The sequence below is a fragment of the Caretta caretta genome, chromosome 7 (genome assembly GCF_965140235.1).
Source record: "Caretta caretta isolate rCarCar2 chromosome 7, rCarCar1.hap1, whole genome shotgun sequence".
NCBI lineage: Eukaryota > Metazoa > Chordata > Testudines > Cheloniidae > Caretta > Caretta caretta.
The window spans coordinates 83,521,396-83,537,075 of NC_134212.1; the positions used below are offsets into that span (position 1 = coordinate 83,521,396).

The 15,680-nt window shown below is 44.9% G+C and overlaps 2 protein-coding genes across 3 annotated transcripts in view; both read left to right on the forward strand.

The window, feature by feature from the left end:
* Positions 1-10,933, forward strand: part of PSAP (prosaposin) — a 36,167-nt gene extending 25,234 nt beyond the window's left edge. For both annotated transcript variants that reach the window (XM_048858113.2, XM_075130880.1), the window contains exons 9-14: positions 1,451-1,552; positions 1,845-2,028; positions 2,239-2,402; positions 6,090-6,170; positions 6,843-6,950; positions 7,648-10,933. In XM_048858113.2, the coding sequence (XP_048714070.1) occupies positions 1,451-1,552; positions 1,845-2,028; positions 2,239-2,402; positions 6,090-6,170; positions 6,843-6,950; positions 7,648-7,683 (675 nt within the window). In that variant the 3' untranslated portion in view covers positions 7,684-10,933. The remainder of the gene's footprint in view (positions 1-1,450; positions 1,553-1,844; positions 2,029-2,238; positions 2,403-6,089; positions 6,171-6,842; positions 6,951-7,647) is intronic.
* Positions 10,934-13,588: 2,655 nt separating this feature from the next.
* LOC125640046 (prosaposin) overlaps positions 13,589-15,680 on the forward strand; it is a 44,985-nt gene continuing 42,893 nt past the window's right edge. Inside the window, exon 1 of the mRNA XM_048858110.2 lies at positions 13,589-13,870. Coding sequence (XP_048714067.2) covers positions 13,810-13,870 — 61 coding nt within the window. The 5' untranslated portion in view covers positions 13,589-13,809. The remainder of the gene's footprint in view (positions 13,871-15,680) is intronic.

A 15,680-nucleotide genomic window follows, 5' to 3' on the forward strand; every position in this document is an offset into this window, starting at 1 on the left:
CCTCCCTGAAGGGCAGCAGGGCTTGGATCGGCTCAGGCTTTTCTCCCCCCCCCGGTAATGTAGTAGTAGTTTTGTTGTCAGAAGGGGGGATCACAGTGCAACTAAGTTTGAGAACCCCTGCACTAGATAGACGTATATTCCCCTGCCTTTGCAAGTTTGTCCACTTCACAAACTTTTCATCCAGTGTTAAACTGGGCAAGAAGTGACCTTTCCAAGAGGCATTCCTTTCTTTTGAAGACCTTTTTGGGACTTACAAATAGACTTTACATTTCAGTTCACCCATGGCTCTTTGTCCATACTAGCTCCATCATATGCAACTCACTTTCCAGCAATTTACAGTGATAATTAGTGTTAACTTCCATTTGTAGTGATTTACTTTGTCAGCTCATGAGTCAACAGTACGCCCTTGTTGCCAAGAAGGCTAACAGCATTTTGGGCTGTATAAGTAGGGGCATTGCCAGCAGATCAAGGGACATGATCCTTCTTCTCTATTCAACACTGGTGAGGCCTCATCTGGAGTACTGTGTCCAGTTTTGGGCCCCACGCTACAAGAAGGATGTGGAAAAATTGGAAAGCCTCCAGTGGAGGGCAGCAAAAACAATTAGGGGCTGAAACACATGTCTTGTGAGGAGAGGCTGAGGGAACTGGGATTGTTTACTCTGCAGAAGAGAAGAGTGAGGGGGGATTTGATAGCCGCTTTCAGCTACCTGAAAGGGGGTTCCAAAGAGGATGGATCTAGACCAGGGGTAGGCAACCTATGGCGCACATGCCAAAGGCAGCACACGAGCTGACTTTCCGTGGCACTCACACTGCCTGGGTCCTTGCCATCAGTCCAGGGGGCTCTGCATTTTAACTTTAAATGAAGCTTGTTTAGTTTACATACAATAGCTTAGTTATATATTAGACTTCTAGAAAGAGACCTTCTAAAAATGTTACAATGTATTACTGGCACACGAAACCTTAAATTAGAGTGAATAAATGAAAACTCAGCACACCACTTCTGAAAGGTTGCTGACCCCGATCTAGACTCATCTCAGTAGCAGATGACAGAACAAGGAGCAATGGTCTCAAGTTGCAGTGGGGGAGGTTTAGGTTGGATATTAGGAAAAACTTTCACTAGGAGGGTGGTGAAGCACTGGAATATGTTACCTAGGGAGGTGGTGGAATCTTCTTCCTTTGAGGTTTTTAAGGTCAGGCTTGACAAAGCCCTGGCTGGGATGATTTAGTTGGGGATTGGTCCTGCTTTGAGCAGGGCGTTGGGCTAGATGACCTCCCGAGGTCCCTTCCAACCCTCATGTTCTATGATTCTAAGTCTAATGTGGGAAGCAAGCTGTCATGCTGCACCTGAACAAATTTCATATTTGGTGGGTGGTGATAGTCTTTTCTGGATCCATTTAACTTTAAAATATTGATACCATAATCATCTTTTATAAATATTGCCTTAACTCAGATGCAGAGAAACCTGGTGCAAGCGGAAACCATCTCTGTCTGCGATATATGTGAGACAATAGTGAAAGAGGTGACCAACCTGCTGGAGAACAACAGGACAGAGGTGTGGTTTTGGTCCAAAGGACAACTCTTGTACTGTGACGTTTTGAAATAGAACTTGCTGGAATGATGCAGCTCCTTGCTTGGAGCATGTACCACTGCTGTGTTAGGGGTGGAGGGAGAGTTGATATGTGGTAACTTTGTGTTGCCCTGATAGTACTCTCTGGGTTCCTCATGCTCCTGGAACAGTGTGATCTGTCTCCCTCCTAAGTGGGATCAAGGGCATAAATGGGTACTAATGGGATTGATTCCATGCTTTCTTCCTTCTCCCCATGTCTCCCACTCCCTCATTCCAGGAGGAAATAGTGTATGAAATGGAGAAGATCTGCTCTGTGTTCCCTCAAAGTATCAAAGACCAGTGTAAGGACTTTGTGGAAACCTATGGCAAAGCTGTCATTGATATGTTGTTGGAGGCAACTAGTCCCGAAACTGTATGCATCATGCTGAAATGCTGCACAAGCCGCAAGCCTTCTCATGAAGGTAAGCACTGGGTAACCAGTATTGAGTATAAAACACACACTTGTTTAATGTGTGATCGGATTCCCCTGTAGGGACTATTTACCTGGACTTTAATTGTTAGCCTCTTGGCTACTCTTTAGTCTAAGAACTGGACCAGCTGCAAGATAGAGGTTTTCAACATAATCACACTAAGAAAAAATGCTAATTGTCAGTCTCTCTATTTTTGATCAGTGAGAATTGCTCCGGAGCCGTTACAGGCTGGTGGCTTCTGTGAAGCATGCAAGCTGGTTGTAGATTACTTAGAGAAGCACCTGGAGACGAATGCTACAGGAGCTGAAATTGAGGCTGTACTTGAAAAAGTCTGTCACTTCCTACCAAAATCTATCCAGGAGGAGGTAAAGTACCTCATACGAGGAGGGTAAATAGACATAAGTGGTGATTTAGCCATTATGAGGCTAGAAGATCTGAGGGCTAAAATCTATACCCTGTCACCTATCAGAATGCTTTTTCTCTACCCTGATCCTTTACCCTTCAATAGATTATCCTTTCTGAAACCTAGCTGGGACCAAATACTTGTGCCCTGAGCCTGGATATTAACATCCAAGTCGTCTTAGTGACTTCTTCTGTGCTTGAGATGCCTCCATCTGTGGCAGGTGATATTTGAAGTATTATGGAAGGGCTCATGGGCTGCTGACTACTTTTGAAACTAGCCACAGAACAACTGAGACTCTGGAGTGAGTGGGTGTGTGTGTGTGTGGTTCTAAATTGCCCCAAATTGGCAGCCTGATCCTTGTTGGGATTTCTCTGATGCTTGGTTCAAAGGATACAAGCTTCCTTTTTGTTCATAGTAAACTGCATGAGTGAGGAGGAAACTTGATCTCTGGCAGATCAGATAGCAGCACCTGCCTCTGCATGTGTGGCAGCCTGCCTTACAATCAGAAAGAGCAGTACAAATTGGATAAATATATAAAACCAACTTGCCTAGCAAAACAGTAGAAAGAAGTCACACATTGAGTAGTATGAAAATACTGTCCATTGTCATGCTAAAGCAATTATTGATCAGTCAATTGCAGTAAGTATAATGGTCACAGTGGAGGAATTTGTCCCTTTTTCTGGACAGTAAAGGAGCTGGGTGGTTGTCTGCTGTCCCATCCTGAACTGAGCTCAGTTTAAAAAGCCACCTTTTATATTGAGGCACAAGTTGCTGGATTGTTTCTCTATTAGGTTTCTTGGAAACTTGTAATGACTAGTTTGTGATGCCCCATGTCTGAGGTGGAGGGGTTGGAACAGATCACATGTTAGACTGCTGCAGCCCTTTGGTACAGTTTAGGGGATTAACAAAGTTGTCTTGCTAACTCACAAGCCAGTATACTACAAAGGCAATGTGGTGGTACACAGCTGAAGATATTCTGGTAAACCTTGATTGGGTGGCTGAAGAGTGGTAATGGGCTATAAAAACAAGGAGTCCGATGGCACCTTAAAGACTAACAGATTTATTTGGACATAAGCTTTTGTGGGTAAAAAAAACCCCACTTGCAATGCATAGACCCTGTATTGGATTTGGACTGGTAACCCAACTAAAAGCAGTTATAAGTTGGAGTCACTGGACAGCCTGTAAAGTGAGCTGGTAATTGGCCCATGTCACAATTGGCAATCTTGTTGGAATTCCTCAGCAGAAATCCTAGACTTAATGGTCATGGAGACTGACCGTCTTCTCGCCTTTAAAGATAATATCTCCAGTAGAGGGCTGAGGGGTATTGGTGCAGTGGAGTTTGCCCTGCTGCTGCCTGTGTTCAACCTGTTGAGTTTCCATTTCAGATACTGGCATAATCTCATCAATTTCACTAAACTTCGCTTTTAAAAATGTTGAGTGGATTTCTTTCCTCTCCATAGTGCTGTGATTGTCTTTATAATACTTGTATGTACTCTGTCTCCTCCACCCCTCTCAGTTCTTTCATGCTTGTGATTGTATTCTAAGCTACTGCTCTTGAGTTTTGGCTTCAGTGGCAGGTCTGATTTGGTGCTCCTTCGAAATAACAGACAGATATCTAATGGCAAACACTATGGATGGTAAAACTTATTGCCTCAGTGAATGCTGTTTGGAGGAGGGGAAGGAGTGTCTTGTAAATTTTTTCAATAAATCCCTTCACATATCACAATCTAAGATGACAAATGTTAGTGTAAAAAAAAAAAGAGAGAGGTTGGGGGTGGGGAAAGATTTTAAATTAAACCAAAAATAAAGGCCTGTTAATATAACACAAGGACTGTGTTATTAATTGTGATTTTAAACAAAAATCAAGTAGAAATTAACACTAACATTGGTGTGTCAAATGAGGCCTGATTGGTAGGTAGAATGCCAAAAGGATGGGCTAATCTGCACATCACTCCACATTTGGGTCCTAAAGAAAAAGATTTTGGGAGGAAAATTTGGCTACAGGTGCAAGCGTCGCCATCCTGGTTGCCTCCGCCACTGTCTCCTGGACCCCCAGCATTTGTTGCTCCAATCCCAAGAGGTGTCCTGCCCAGACCAGGTCAAAGTGAGGGACCAGATCACGTTGCTGCCTCCACCAACTGTGGCTGACTCATGAATTCCACCTGGAATGTGACACTTTTGGCTTTGTCTCAGCTACGCTGTTTTTTATCGACAGGTCAGCTTTCGTTGGCAAAACAGTGGAGGTGTACATGCTGAAATGCCGATGTAACTCCCCTGTTATGCCAACATCCTAAAACGACCTCAATGATAGGCATAGGGCTTCTGTCTGTATAGTTAGGGCAATGCAGTGCCTGTGTAGACACAATGTTCCCTACATTGGCTGTTGGCTGTCGTTCTTGTCAGTTCCGCTGCTCACTGTGAAATTGACAAGAAAGCGGGGCAGCTAGAGTCCAGCAGCCCTCTGTTCCCAATGGGGAGCCCCAGGGTTGCTGGATCCCGCCCCTAGAGGGGGATGTTGGTTGTCTTGTCAATTTTGTGGCTCTGGAGGAGCAGCCAAGCTCCTGGTAAGGAGCTGCCAGCAGAGCTGAGACTAGGCTCCCACACTGCCCCTCTTGGGTCAGTTGAAGCGCTCCTGGTGAGGATACACACCACTGACCCATGGAGGGTAGAGTGCACATCAGCTACTGCAGTAATTAATGCGGTGGCTGTAAATAGGTCAACTTATCTTTGTAATGTAAATGTAACCTTTTGTGTCTTTCCATTGTCCCCATGTATCCTTTTCCTTCCCTGCCTTGTTTCTTCTGTTTCCTATCTCTCTCCTTTTTCCGTCTGTCTAATAAGTCTGGCTTTAGGCCTCTAAACAAAAGATAATGCAATGCCCCAAACAGCCTGATGCTGGTATGGTTTGTCAGGTCTCAGGGTGACTGATAAGACTGCTGTATGTGTGTCTTTCAGCAGTGAGGCTGAAGGTTAACATCAGAGATACAAGCTGCATTTTCTTTGTTCTTTTCTCTCCCCTTTTGGCTTCATCTTAAAGGGAGTGGATTGGACTTTAGTCAAGATGGGCTGGAGCTGTTGCTAATTTCTTCCCCTTTCCTCAAAAGGATAGTTATTGCCATCTTGTTCGACTATCGTTTAGAGTACTAAGTGGAGACTTCCTTCTGTAAACTCTCTTCAGCTGAAGGGAAAGGGAGCAACCAGCAATGTTAAATAAAAGCCTTACTTAATACTTTGCATTTCAAATGGTTTAACCATTTTTCCTTCTTTTCTGTAACTCAAGTTATTTACCATGGTACTAAACAGGCTAAAGCAAGGGTTCTCAAACTGGGGGTTGAGGTTCTTACATTGCTGGGGGGGGTTGTGAGCTGTCAGCCTCCACCCCAAACCTTGCTTTGCCCCAGCAGTTATAATGGTATTCTATATAAAAAGTGCTTTTAATTGATAAGGGGTGGTCCTACTTAGAGGCTTGCTATGTGAAAGGGGTCACCAGTACAAAAGTTTGAGAACCATTGGGCTAAAGTCTCTATATCAAACCCCAAATCTTGTTTAACACAACTGAAGGTTACAGTGACAGGGTCTTAACACCTTTAGCCCACATATTCCATCTAAACTAATACAAAATGTCTCAATCACCTGTGTCTTGTTACAGTGTGTTCAGTTTGTGGACCAATATGAGCCGATGCTTCTGACAATCTTGACAGGGATAATGGACCCAACTTTTGTATGCACTGTAAGTAATGCATGCAGCAAACAAAATTTCTGTGTGGAATAAGCTCTTCAAGGCAGGGACTGGGCTGGAGCTTCGTGTGTATGTACACAGTGCCGAGCGTACACAGGCTCTGCTCTAATACACATAATAAGGATACAATCAGCAGAGTACATTGGGCCTTGCAAGACTAGTCGTCTGGTCTTTGGCAAGGCTGAAGAAGAGCAGGGGGTTTACAGTATCTCTTTCCTTTGCATAAGTGAAATGATCAGATCTGTATTTCCAAAATCTTAAGTACAAGAATTTTGCCTTTAGTGACTGACTCAGACTCTCTCTCATGTGAGGTCTCCTGCTTCTGGTAGGATCTTGTATATTAAGTCAAGAGACCAGAAAAGAGCATAGAAGCTGAAATTGTCTAATGTCTGAGACCTGGTGTCCTCTCAAGGGGTGTCTCAGAAGTCCGTTCATTCAGCTACAGACTGAATTGTCAGTAGCAGTCTGGCACTGCAGGTGTGGAAGCTCCTAGCACTGCCTCTGCTTTGGCTACATCTTTCAACCCTTGTTGGCAACAGTCAGAGCTGTACAGGAGGGACTGAACCATGAGAGGAAGTAAGATCACTGAATGTAAATGGATGGAAGGAAGGAGATCACTGAATGTAAATCACTCACCTTTCTCTCCCCTCTTTCACTGCTCAGAAACTAGGAGTCTGTGTGTCGACTAAACAGCATCTCTTAGGGTCAGAAGAATGTGTGTGGGGCCCAGGCTACTGGTGTAAGAACATGGAGACTGCAGCTCAGTGCAATGTAAGTCATTAGGGATTTCCTCTTCAATAACCACTCTGAGGTGGTGCTGCAAAACTAATGCTCAAAGTTGAAGAGAAATACAACAGCTTTTGTTAAACTCCTACAAATACTACGTGCTGGCTTCTGTAATGTCCTTCAAATCTTAAATTCCAGTTTCGGAAAGCAAACAAGTGGGTCCCATTAGACAAGGGTGTCCTGGGATTAATTATAGGCTCTTTCTTACCTGTTGACTTACAGCAGGAATGTTTCCATCACCTTAATTTCCCACCCACAACCCTTCATATGGTACAAAACAAGCCTTGTATTTAGCCATGTATTCTTTTAGCCAAGGAGGATTTAACATGGCTCCTTAATGGATGGATTCAACTGGCAATAAAAACAGGCGGGAGGAATTGCAGTTAATTGGTCGGGGGTGTTTCCTCTGGCAGGGTGCAATCTCTAGGCCCTGATGAGAAAATGACCATTTCAGCTGCTGATTCAGATGCTTCTGATGTTTGAGTTCCTGTCCTCTCGTCTTTCCTTGTGAAGCCCCTCACAATGAATTTGATTCAATAAAAAGCCATCTATGCCCACGGAGTCCTGGGTGTTGTGAAGAGGCCACAAGCTGTTCATGCAAGTGCACATTGGTGGTGGTTTCACTTAAAGCTAGCAAGCTGTCTTTTGCCCTTCTACTACTATTCCTTTCTCTCTCTCCTAGGCTGTCGAGCACTGCAAACGTCACGTGTGGAACTAGAAGAAATCTTTAATTCTGAAAATGTGCAGGGTGTTTGTGTGTTTTAAATTGTGGGGTACAGTTGGCGGGAGAGCTGAATCTCCCTGCTCTCCTTGCCTTCTTAACTTCCCAATCCTGAAGTTCCTTTGTTGTCATTCTTTTATAGTAGTGCTGCAGAAGGTTCTGATCTGTAACATTGACATAACAGGCTATTTCTGATCATACAGTTTAGTTGATTTTACGCTAAAAATATGCATTATACTGTGGATTTTGACCAGTAGGGTGGAGTATTACAGTCTTGGAAGGAGTGGCATACAGTGAAAGTGAAATGAAGACACAACCTTCTTGTGTCCTTTCTAAAAAGGATCAGGATCGTGTCTAAACTCAATGTTTTTTGTAGTCACTGGTTGGGAAGACCTCCATATGCTCTCGAGTGCTCTGGATAAACATCTGGCAAGAATATTAAATTGTACAGTAATTGTAAAGAGTTAAATTTTTTCCTTGTGTAGTCTGCAGATGGAACGGTGTTAGGGTAAATAAGTCCACAAATCCCTTGGGCTGGAATTTTCAAAGCTTTATAGTTATGTAAAGAATATGCGCCTAAAATATTTAGAGGGGTGTGTGTGTAAGGTCTTTGTGTGGGATGGGGCAGCTTTTGTGTTGAGCTCATGGCCAAGGTTTAAAGATGTGATCCAGTGTAAATAGATCGTTGATTTCAGTAGACTTGGGGCCTGATCCAAACAAGTTGTGGGAGTGGGATGGGTCACATAAAAGGCTTTTTGAAGTGAAAAGTTAGAAATCCCAGAGCATGCCTGGGCAGTGGGTTCTCCTTGGACCTGGCCAGTGCTAAAGAGACTACCTGTAGGGAATTTCAAATATATCTTATGATCTGTTGGAGGGTTAATGTGAGACAACAAAAGCAAAGCTGTGTGCTATAAAAGTGAGCTCTAGCTAAAAATGTGTGAGGGAAGAAAGAGGAGGGATTGAGGTTAGGTCTCCACACACAAATGCCCTGTGGATGAGCAGTGCTCATGTTTGCTTCCTTGGATCCATGATGTGGGCCTTGGTGACCTAAGAAGCTCTCCTCATCTGCTGGGCAACCAGAGGTGTCTGCTCACCTCCATGAAGTCTGGAAATGGTAATGATCTGGGGCATTGTGGTGCCATCTCTACCAAGAGGAGGACTTGCTGCCCTACTCAGGAGCACATACGTGTCTGCCTCCTTTGTATCGCCTCCAAGCTGCATGATGGTGAGGTGCTGGCCCATGTGTGGGTGGAAAATCCAGACTGCAGGAGCTTGGAGCATCCTGGCCAGTTCCTCTGGACCTCATTCTAGAGGATCCAGTCCAGAGGTGTCCCACACCACAGGCAATAGGCAAACATTTAAGGCACGGGTCATCCCACTCCCATTGAAAGACCCTAAACTAGTTTGCTGCTGCTGCTTTTCACCAGCCTCATAGCACCCATATCGAGGTACAAAATGGTCCCAGTAAGCTAAATCAGTGGATCTAGCACATTTTGGTCAAGGGAGTGTATGAAAGAGGGCAGTGATTAATCTAAAGGGTGGGAACAGAGTGGCGCAAGGTGTCTTATTTCAGAAGGGCACTGATCTTGTTTTGAGGTTCACCCAGACAGCTGGTGTTAAGATGGTATGTTCTTCAGTGATCCAGGACTCCAGAACAGCCACCAGGCTCCCTCCTTTGCCCAGAGCTGCCACCCACTTTCATCCACCCCTCAATCTGTCAGCATCACCAGTGCTCCAGGAGAAACCCTGCAGGACACCCCTTTAATATACAGAAGTGCTCTGCCTGTGGAAGGCACACTGAAAATAATAGCTGCTTGTACTAGAGATCTGTTTCTGGCAGCTGTGGTAGCCTGCAAAGGGGGGGTGGGGGGGCACAGAAATCTTGTGTTGATGCTGAGCCTATGCAGCAGACCACATCCCTGTCTAGATTCATGCAACACCAAGCCTGGATAATCTCATAGTACCATATTAGAGCAGTGGTTCTTTGCGCACCAAAGACATGGGGTCCTTTCTATAGCCTGAGCATTAGAATAATGGAAAAGACATTTCAAGAATGTCAGGGTACATTAAACCCTAGCAAAATGTGGTAATACATTCCTTTATTTGTAACCTTTCATGAGCATTTTTTTGTATTCATTTCTTCAGAGCACATAAACCCAATGGCATACGCTCCCTTAGCACACAGTGAGGAACAAATAGGCACAGAACACCTCAGCCTTCTGTCTTTCTGGAGACTAGAAAACTGTCAAACCATTGGCAAAATCCCACTTACATGGACATCGACTGGCTCCCCAAACTGGCTTTGTACCACACAACTAATTACCAGATTTGAGTGCATAGTTCCGAACAGAATTTTTTTAAAAAAAGGAGGAAAAAAGCACCTAAAATAAACGTTAAAAATCTCTGGAGAAGAGAATATGTACGGCTGAGCACATAACTCTCAAAGTAGGCATAGCTAGAACTTTGAAAATTCCAGTTTCCGCTTATTCAGAGCTGCCCGTGATAGTCTGCTTGTCTATCTGGGCACTCTTTTGGGGTGGGAGTGTGGAGTAGAGGGCAGTTCGAGCAGCACACTTCAGGAACAAGCAAACTAATGCTTTGAGTTAACTTAAAACCACTCAGTTGCAGCTTTACTTTCTCTAGCTGTACATCCTAGTTGACTGAGATCAGTGATTTTATGTATTTTTTGTTTGTATACAACTCTGGAAGTTCTTATTTAAAAAAAAAAAAGTTGTACAAATACTAAGCATTTGCAGTTTTTCTCCATGATTGCAGGTTTGTGCAGTGGCTTCTGTCTCATTCGGGGGGATTCCCTACCCAGAACTGGGGGAGAGATGTTTTCAGGAAATAGTGAGCTCTCCTTTAACAGTAGTATCTCTGCCCTAGAATTATAGGATGTGTGATACTGCAACCTTAAATCTTTTAAACTACATGGCATCCTTTTTATTGTGACGGGGGATAACATGTTAGTTTTCTATAGGTGACAAGGTTTTAATTGTCTTGCTTTTTTTTGGGAAGCAAATGATTAACATAGTCGCATTTGGTGCAAGGTGAATTGGGAGCTGTTCTGTGCAGTGTTTCAATACTGGTGTTAAGAACTTTTACTTTTTTCTTTCTCCTGTAGAACAATAGCATTGTCTTACTCTAGACTGGAGGAGAAAAACATGCAGTTGCTTTCTGTAGAACATTGTCTTGATTTTGCACTAAAGCTTCTGTAATTAACAATAAAGACTTCCTGAAAACCTAACATCTTTGTGCTTTTTTGCTTTCCTAGTACATAGTAGTTCCTGAAATCTTTTACTGGCTTTGGTCTGTTGATGATCCAAACATTGTGCATGTTCTTCCGCTGGAAGTTCCCAGGACGGCCTGAATTTAGAGATGAGATCAGATCTTCACATATGCCCCTAAGGGTTAGATGTCTTGCTAGAGCTCCCTTAGCATGTACTCCCCTTCATGCAATAGTTTCTCACAAAACTGTTGGAACATAGAACAGCATTGACTTTTTGATGGGGTTTCCATGCTTGTCAGAAGAAGGATACATATTGACCTATTTGAGTGATCTCATGGTTTAGAGATCAAAGTTTTCTTGTGACCTTATGTGGAACACAAGGCCTGTGGAATGGGAATTTATGCACTGTGAGTGGAGGAATTCAGTGTGGCTGGACTTTGTTTCAAGTGATTACCTAATACCTTAGACCTTAAAGCCACTGAGGCTGGTTCTTTGGTAACTAAGCATCGTATACTTAGACAACAAAGGATTGAGAGCCATGCAAATTCCACATCTTCCCTGCTGGAGTACCATGTGGCAATACAAAGAAAGGTCACATGGCCATGGTAGCTTAACTATTCCAAGCATATCTACCATGCCAGTGAGCAATCAGACCTGGGGGCATGATGCTTCCTGTTGTGACCTCTGTAGCTGTGCTCTACATCACATCTCCCAATAATAGAAGTATTTTCTAAGAGGGAGACCTGGCACAGTAACTGATGCGCACCAGTACAATTGCCAGCTATCCAGTCACTGTCTTAATTCAGCTCGAGAGACATAGGGCACTGAGGTAGGGAGAGGAAGGACAGAAACTGAGCCCAAATCTTGGGTGGGAGGTATTCAAAACTCATACCTGAATTGAAAGTGTTTATGGTATAAATCAGGGGTCAGCAGTGTTTCAGAAGTGGTGTGCCAAGTCTTCATTTATTCACTCTAACTTAAGGTTTCACATGCCAGTAATACATTTTAACATTTTTTGAAGGTCTCTCTCTACAAGTCTATATTTTGTAACTTTACTATTGTATGTAAAGTAAACAAGGTTTTTAAATGGTTTAAGAAGCTGCATTTAAAAATTAAAATGCAGATCTTATCAGTTTAGTGCAGTGGTTCTTAACCTGGGGTGCATGCACCCCCTGGGGCTCTGAGATGCCCTTTCTGGGGGTGTGATTGGATAGGTGTGATTGTGATTGGATAGGCGTGGGAGTCCCAGGGGGCGGGTTGGGGGTGTGGATAGGGGTTAGGGCAGTTGGGACAGGGAGCAGGGGGGCTTGGATAGGGGAGGTGGGGTTCTGGGGGAGCAAATAGGGGTGGAGGGATCCCAGGAGGGGGCAGTCAGGAGACAAGGAGCAGGGGTGGTTGGATGAGTGGAGGGTTCTGAGAGGGGGCAGGTAGGGGGTGGTCAGGGGATGAGGTGGGGTGTGTGTGTGGGGGGGGAGGGGGTTGGATGGGTCAGGGGTTATGAGGGGGGTAGGAAGTGGACCAGCTGTTTGGGGAAGCACAGCCTTCCCTACCCTGGTGTAGTGTGTTAAATTTCTCCCCATAGACATGTGCTACTTAGTGCTGCCAGTCCTGGTGCACTGCAAGAAGCACATTCCTACGGGGGGGGGAGGGGGGGATTTAATACACTACACCGGCAGACAGAACCCCAGACTGGCGGCAGGCTGAGCAGCTCAGCCTGCTGCTGGTCTGGGGTTCTGTCCACCAGCTCCTGCCAGCCAGGGTCCCAGCCACCAGTCCCGTTCAACCCACTGCTAGCCTGGAGTTCTGTTCATTCAGGTTAGTAGCAGGTTGAGCGGGGGCCGCGGCCGGCCCCCCGGCTGGCAGCAGTGTGCCAGTAAAAATCAGCAGCACACATGCTGCAGGTTGCCAACCCCCTGGTATAAATCATGTTCATGATCTCAAACTTTGAACCTATTCTCCAGGGACAAAAGTAGTGAGGAGTCCATATATGCTCCAGGATTCCAGGCACTGCAGTCGGCTGGCAGGAGTCCACTGTGTGACGTGGGCCAGTCAGCTCTTCCATACTGAGCAGGAGAAGCCTGTAGATTAGCAGGCTCAACCATTATTGCCAACACAGGTCCCCTCTCTGGGCTAGTGCACATTGTGTCACAGGACCCCAAAGCAACATTAAGGTGGTGCAATGCCATTGCTGTGGAGTGGGGGAGTCTGCTGGAGATACAAGGCAATATCCATCTACAAGCTTGACTTGCATTTCAAATGACTTCCCTCTCTGTTCTCCACCCTTGCTGTCTCTTACCTGGATGTGTCCTGGTCAGAGGGATGCTCTTAGTCTCAAACATTTGAACTGGGTTTTCATAGGTGGGGGCGAGGGGGGAGGGGAAATGTCTTTAGTCATCTGGGAAGTAGCAAGTCAGCTGCCTCTAAGCATAACATTTCACCACCAAGAATCTGCTTGCTCTATACCCAACAACAAAAATAGTATGGAAAGTGACATATCAATATGAGGGGAGGCTTGTGTGCTGCTTTGTTCAGTATGAAATAGCCAGTTGGTTTTAGCCACCACTCCTCCACACCCCCTTGCAGGAACCAAGACAGGAGTAGGACCGTCTCCTTCCACCTGCTGTGGAACAGGCCATTGTGCTGAGCACCATCAGGTTGTTCTTCAGGTCTCCTGGGGACGTGCTCAGTGCTTGCTCCTTCCTCAGCATAATTTTGGTAATTATTACAATGATGTACACGGCAATGGGTGTGGCGATGATCTTGTGGGTGTCAGCTCACTCCTCGCTGCCTGTCTCGGAGTTGCTCAGTGTTGGAGAGGCACAGCAGAGGGTAAAGCCCTGGAGAAGAGTTAGCTCTGATTCCAGCCACTGAAGGATTCTTAACCAAGAAACAGCATGGACCACATGTGGAAGGGCTGGGTGCTGCTAATCGCTCTCTACTTGGCTTCCTACCAAGGTAAGGTCAGGCTGGTTTTTGCTCTCCTTAAAAGAGAGCACCAAAACAACCTCCCCTCTTTTTGTATCTGCTGTTGTCAGCTCTTAGAAAAAGTGTTTGTTTTCTCCTCTCCCCCCCCCCCCCCCCCCCGCCAATAATGTGCTGAGATATTGAGGATATGCAGTATTCTATAGCTTTTATTTGTGGGTTAACCCTTGCCCAGCTAGGAAGTGAGCACAGCACATTTGCCCTGCATTCTAGGGGAAGGATGTACTTGATTTGTTCCCATGCAGCAGAGCGGGGACAATTGCATCTGAGTTCATAGCAGACTTTCCCTGCAATCTAGAGAGATGCTCGATTTGTACCTCATTCCTGCAGAGGTGGTGTGTACATAGTGTTTAGATGTCACTTCTGATAGATTCTGTGAGTGGGTAGAACACCATTCAGAGCTGCCTGTGCCTTGATCCATGAACGGTCTGCTCCCTAGTTTTTATTTAAAAAAACAAACAAAAGATGCTGAATGATCAGCTCTGAAGCTTTTCTGATCAGGTTCTGAATACTTGCATATAAGCTAATGCTGGTCATGGCGCCAAACTTCAGCGGGTCTTTGGGTGAGTTCTTGTTAGGGTTACTATCTCATGTAGCATCTCCAGAACTTCACTAGCTATAAAGAAATCTCACAACTGCAGCTTTGGATATTTGCTAGTCAAGTCATGCACTGAAAATTAAAGCTGTGACTTACCAGTAAATAGATTTGGACTATGAGAACCCCAAGTCCAGCATACCCCTTGTAATACTAGAAAACTGATTGTGAGATGTTCAGATCAGATAAGTGTGATCCCTGTTGCAGCATTAGGGAGAGGCAAAGAAACACCAAATTCCCCAAGGGAAAATCGCATGCAGTCCCAAAGCTGGCAATCGGTTTTACTCTGTGTAGGTAGAAATACTTGTTTAAAATGGAGATGAAAATCCTTTCCCAGCCCACCTCCAACTACCTTGTTTCTGCCTATCAGTTTGCCTGGTATCTGGGGTGTGCTGTTTGGGCGTGGTGATCTGCCAAAACACTGACCTTTAGAGCAGGACAAGTGCCAAGAGCACCTCCCCCTGGTTTGAGGAACCGGGACTAAAAATATCCAAAGCAGAGTGAGAAGCAGCTCGCTGGGAAATTCAGGAAAGTTTGTCAGCAGCTAGCGTGTCAGCACCTGCAAAGCCAACAGCCAGAGCTAGAGTGCTTTTCAACCTCCTGTGCTAGTCTGGCCAGTGAGGTGATGCAAGGCGGCAGGATGTGTAACGCACAACTATGCAGGATATGCCGAATCGGGAAGTGAGTTAAGCTAAACCAAATTAAGGCCATTCTAATTCTGAATGAGAGGATCTACACAGGTGTTTAATTCAGTTTAACTAATCCACTTTAAAATCACTCATTTTAGTTAGTTTTTGATTTTTTTTGGTTGTCCATGTGTAGACGAGTTCCATAAGTTCACACAGGAAGATATTGCACAATAGCTATTGCACTTTAAACTTACACCCTATCTTACTCAAGAATTGTGTGTGTGTAAAGGTGCCAACTAAGTCTTGTCCAAACTCATAGGTAGACTAAGTTATCTGCATGTGCAGCTCTTTCTGAGTGCCGACATAAAGAAGACTGGGGAGCTAGGCACTTGGTGCAGTGCAAATGCCAGACATGGAATTAAGGAAAGGGGGAGGTGTTTGATTCCCCTGGAACTCCTTGTGGATTTATCTGTGCTCTTGAGATCCCACCTCCGTATACTGGGTAAATGCCAGACTATGAGCTAGTGGTAGGTCAAACAAGGTATTGGGTATACCTTAT